General features: G+C 26.9%; 1 protein-coding gene across 1 annotated transcript in view; it reads left to right on the top strand.

Annotated features, from left to right (window-relative positions):
- The window catches only part of LOC106462245 (transportin-3-like), a 92,980-nt gene that overhangs the window by 67,438 nt on the left and 21,583 nt on the right, over window positions 1–3,959 (top strand). The window contains exon 17 of the mRNA XM_013922144.2: window positions 325–404. Within this exon, the coding sequence (XP_013777598.1) occupies window positions 325–404 (80 nt within the window). The remainder of the gene's footprint in view (window positions 1–324; window positions 405–3,959) is intronic.

The following is a 3,959-nucleotide window of genomic DNA, read 5'->3' as shown; positions in this document are numbered from 1 at the left end:
AGTCACAAGAACGTCGAATCTGAATCACTTGAAAAAAACACGGGGGTGCTTAACTTTGTTCCAGGTGTATATGTGTTTCAAGTAATCAAAGAGACATTTGATGTATAGTATTATCAAGAGAATATACTTGTTGCATTTCATGATTTCAAGCCTGCTAAATTTTTTTGGACTTTAAGCACATTAAAAAAAAAAGCACATTTCAGAAAAATTTTGTAATTAAACTTTAATAAAAGCTTCACATTTTATTACTTAATCATTCTTATCATGATTTTTTTTAGAAATGTTTTGACTATAAGTATTTAGGATTAAGATGTCTTATTAAAGGTGCTTCAACAAGATCCACAAGATAAAACAGCAAAATTTGATCCCACTCCATGGTTAGACAGGATCTCTGCAATTTTCAGGTAATTTATCATAGCCTAATATTTGATATTAGAGTATTTTTTAAAATTGTTTTCAACTCTTTTTTTTTTGCCACTGTTGATGAATCAGTACTTTGGGTTTAAGTTTTGGAAAACAGAAGAAAAACACATCTTGTTTATTGGTTATGTTTATTATGATTTTAAATAACTCTTAATCAATTTTTGTTTTTATAATTTTAAATAGTACTCAGTAAATTTATAGGAGGCTTCTTTCTTTAGTTCTGTTATGCAGTTAAAGTTTGATGAAATCTAAAAGAAAAAATATTGAAAAAAAAACTACAGAAAAGTTGTATGTATAAAGCCAAACTTTCAGCCAGTCTTTTTCTTTTTTGTCTCTCCTACAGTTTTTAAAATAATTTTTGCATTTTTCAAACAATTTATAGTGTATATAATAAAAAAAAAAGATCCATACCTTTGGTTAGAGCAGTAAACCTTTTTTGATAATAAATTAACTCTCTCAGCACAGGCTCGGTTCCAGGGACCGAGCTTATAAACATTTTGTGCTTGTTATAGTTTTCATGTTATAACTTTTAAATTAGTAAGTGTATCTTTATGAAATTGTGCATATTATCAGTAAACATTACAAGGCTTTTGTACACAAAATATCAGATTTTTTTTATTAAGTTTTAAGATTTCTTAAGTAATGTTTTTCTCGTGCCTTTTTTCTTTCTGAATGTTGACTATCCAACATGCAAAGTAATTTTGGTTTTAAGATTAAATATATTTTTATGTATCAGAAAAATTTTTAATTTCACATGTGAAATCTTTATAACATTCAGATAATTATCAAACATTTTCTGGAAAAAATTTTATATTTGATCTGTTATTTTCACTGCTGTATCTCTGTACGGGTTGGATCGATTGCACCGACCTCGTAATCACCATAAAAAATTAGGAAATAAATATAAGTTATGCTTTTTTCATTCTAGAATGACTACAAATTATAACATGAAACACAAATGTTTAGTCTAAATAGCTTAAATTTCATAACATTATACATATATATATATATATTAATTTCTTTATTATATTAACCTTTCAGCCATGCCTGGCTAGCATAACAGAAGTTGCAATAATGTAGTGTATGTGCACTCATGTTACCGTATCCAAGAATATAAAACTGGCCTTTACTAAGTGACCTGTCTTGGCTGTGGTTTAGAGAACTAGCATTTTGTAAAATAGAGTCACATTTTGGTTATAATACATTATATATGTATATACATTATTACTATTTACAAACAAGTTCTTAAACTTATTGTACTTAAAACATAGAACAGTAAATAAAGAAGTGTAGCAAACAATTAGTTTTGAACTTTGTACTTGTTTTCTGCTTGCTTTAGGTTGCTAAGCCTTATCAAAATTCTAATGTGGAGGATGTGAAACAAAATATTTTTTTACGTTTTATATATATATACATTTTTAAATAACCAAAAATCATAAATTACTAATATCAATACCACAGAATTTCACTATAATTTGTCAAGCTTAGTAACTAAGCTGTATTTGGGTCTAAAAGAATATGAAATGTCGAGCTCACTAATGTCTTACCTTACTGCTTGGAATCTAGCATGAAAAGAAAGAGTTTGCTGCACATGTACTTCCTAGAGGCTGAGAAAACACTAGGGGGACATTCTGAGCTTTTGATTGGTTATACACATGTCATTGGGTGAATTAGGTGTACGTAAGCAGGTATTTCAAAAACTGAAGAGGTGGGCAGGGCCACTGTGGTTGATTCAATAAATATATTAAAATCTCAGAAAATAGAAAAGATAGGAGGATCTTATTTTACATTCTAGCTTATCATTATCAGTAAATTGAGTATTTAAATTGTAGCACACTATAAATTTTGTATTTGGACATCGCAAACATCTAATTTGAACCAATTCTGCATTCAACGTACCACGTGACACACAAATACCGATATTTAAGGTGTGTTTTTTATATTTAATTTCAAATTAAGAAATTAACTAATGTATAATACTAAAATTTGAATTATATACAATTTGATATCAAACTTATTGACATACATTTATCAAATATTAGTTCAATAAAATTTTGAATGCAAGTCAACAAATGCAATGACATGGCAATTGTACTAATTAAAGGTCTAAACTATATGTGGCTAGTAATGTAAATAATTACAAAAGTATTTATTAGTAAGCTTAACATAAGACCAAAGCTCGTATGAAACTTTTAGTGGGGGAATGAATGCAAAAGAATACGTAGATTTGAAACGTTGGAACTTTCTTTCAACCCTTCAGCAAAATTTTATGTTTGAATTTCACTTCAAGGTCTTTCTACTTAAGTATTTATGAAATTCAAATTGGAAATAAGACTTAAGGTATATTGTAGGCATCTGAAAATTGTCATTGATAATTTGAACTTAAAGTTTTTCAATTCTCAAGAGATTTATTAGGTAGCAGAAGTGATTTAGACTATTTAAAGTGTTGATGAATCTTATAATTAATGTGAATTTTTTTGGCTACTAGTTCAAGCCTTACTTTATTTGTTAAGTAATTTTGTGCTTTCACATGTGTATTTAGTTTTTGAAATTATAATTATTAATTTTTATGTACTAATGTATAAGCAGTTTTGTCACATTTAGCTCCTTTGTGCCAAGATTCGATGCATATGTTGTATAGTTTCTTTTATTGAATTGCAAAAAAAAAAGGTACTGGCTGAAATAGTTTAAAACATCAGATGAACTTTCTGCATATATATGAATGTGTATGAATTCACAGCTTTAAAAATTTGAAAAGGTTTCATTGTGATGTATGTTTATTTTATGAAAAATTAAACATGCTTACCTTTGTTGTATGTTTTAATTACTGATTTCTATGTTTTCATACATTTTTTGGAAAACTTTATAAAACTAAATTTTATCTTTGTTTTGACTTGAAAAACTCTTCATGCAGTTTTATGATCACTGGCATACAATAAAAATTATTTTTTACCATATAAAATTTAAAAGTGAACTAAATTTTTTTAAATTATAAATCAGAAGGATTTACTTAATGTATGTAATATGCTTTAAATCTGTTTTATGTTTGTTTATATATTTATTTACTTTTCAACAATGTTTTTGCATATTCAAGCAATTATTTAGGCTTATAGTAAAACTACGCTTACATTTTCGATGACGAGGAACCCACTTTGAGACTAATAATGGCTGGAGACGGCTTGAATGGGTAATGAAGAAAAACTTTAATATAACAGCAAATGTACAACGTTTCGACAAGGTTTTGTCATCATCAGGTACAAGTAGACAGGTTTTTAAAATCCATATTAAAAAAATCCAAAATATTAATTTAAAAATTGAAAACAACTTGTTTTTAAACGTTTAGATAATTTTTTTCAGTTGGATAGCTAAGATGGAAGAAACGTTCTTCCAATAAAAAAAATCTGTTATATCATATCTTTCATTACTATAATAACATCATAACATATTTACTAAGGCACAGATTTAAAAAATTTCTTTATCTGCCAGTCTTTGTAACCATTATTTTATAATTTATTTTTTAATAATTTAACATTATA

The sequence above is a fragment of the Limulus polyphemus genome, unplaced genomic scaffold (assembly GCF_000517525.1).
Source record: "Limulus polyphemus unplaced genomic scaffold, Limulus_polyphemus-2.1.2 Scaffold1124, whole genome shotgun sequence".
Taxonomy (NCBI): domain Eukaryota; kingdom Metazoa; phylum Arthropoda; class Merostomata; order Xiphosura; family Limulidae; genus Limulus; species Limulus polyphemus.
The sequence above is the reverse complement of the archived record's forward strand: the minus strand, read 5'-3'. Positions and strand labels throughout refer to the sequence as shown.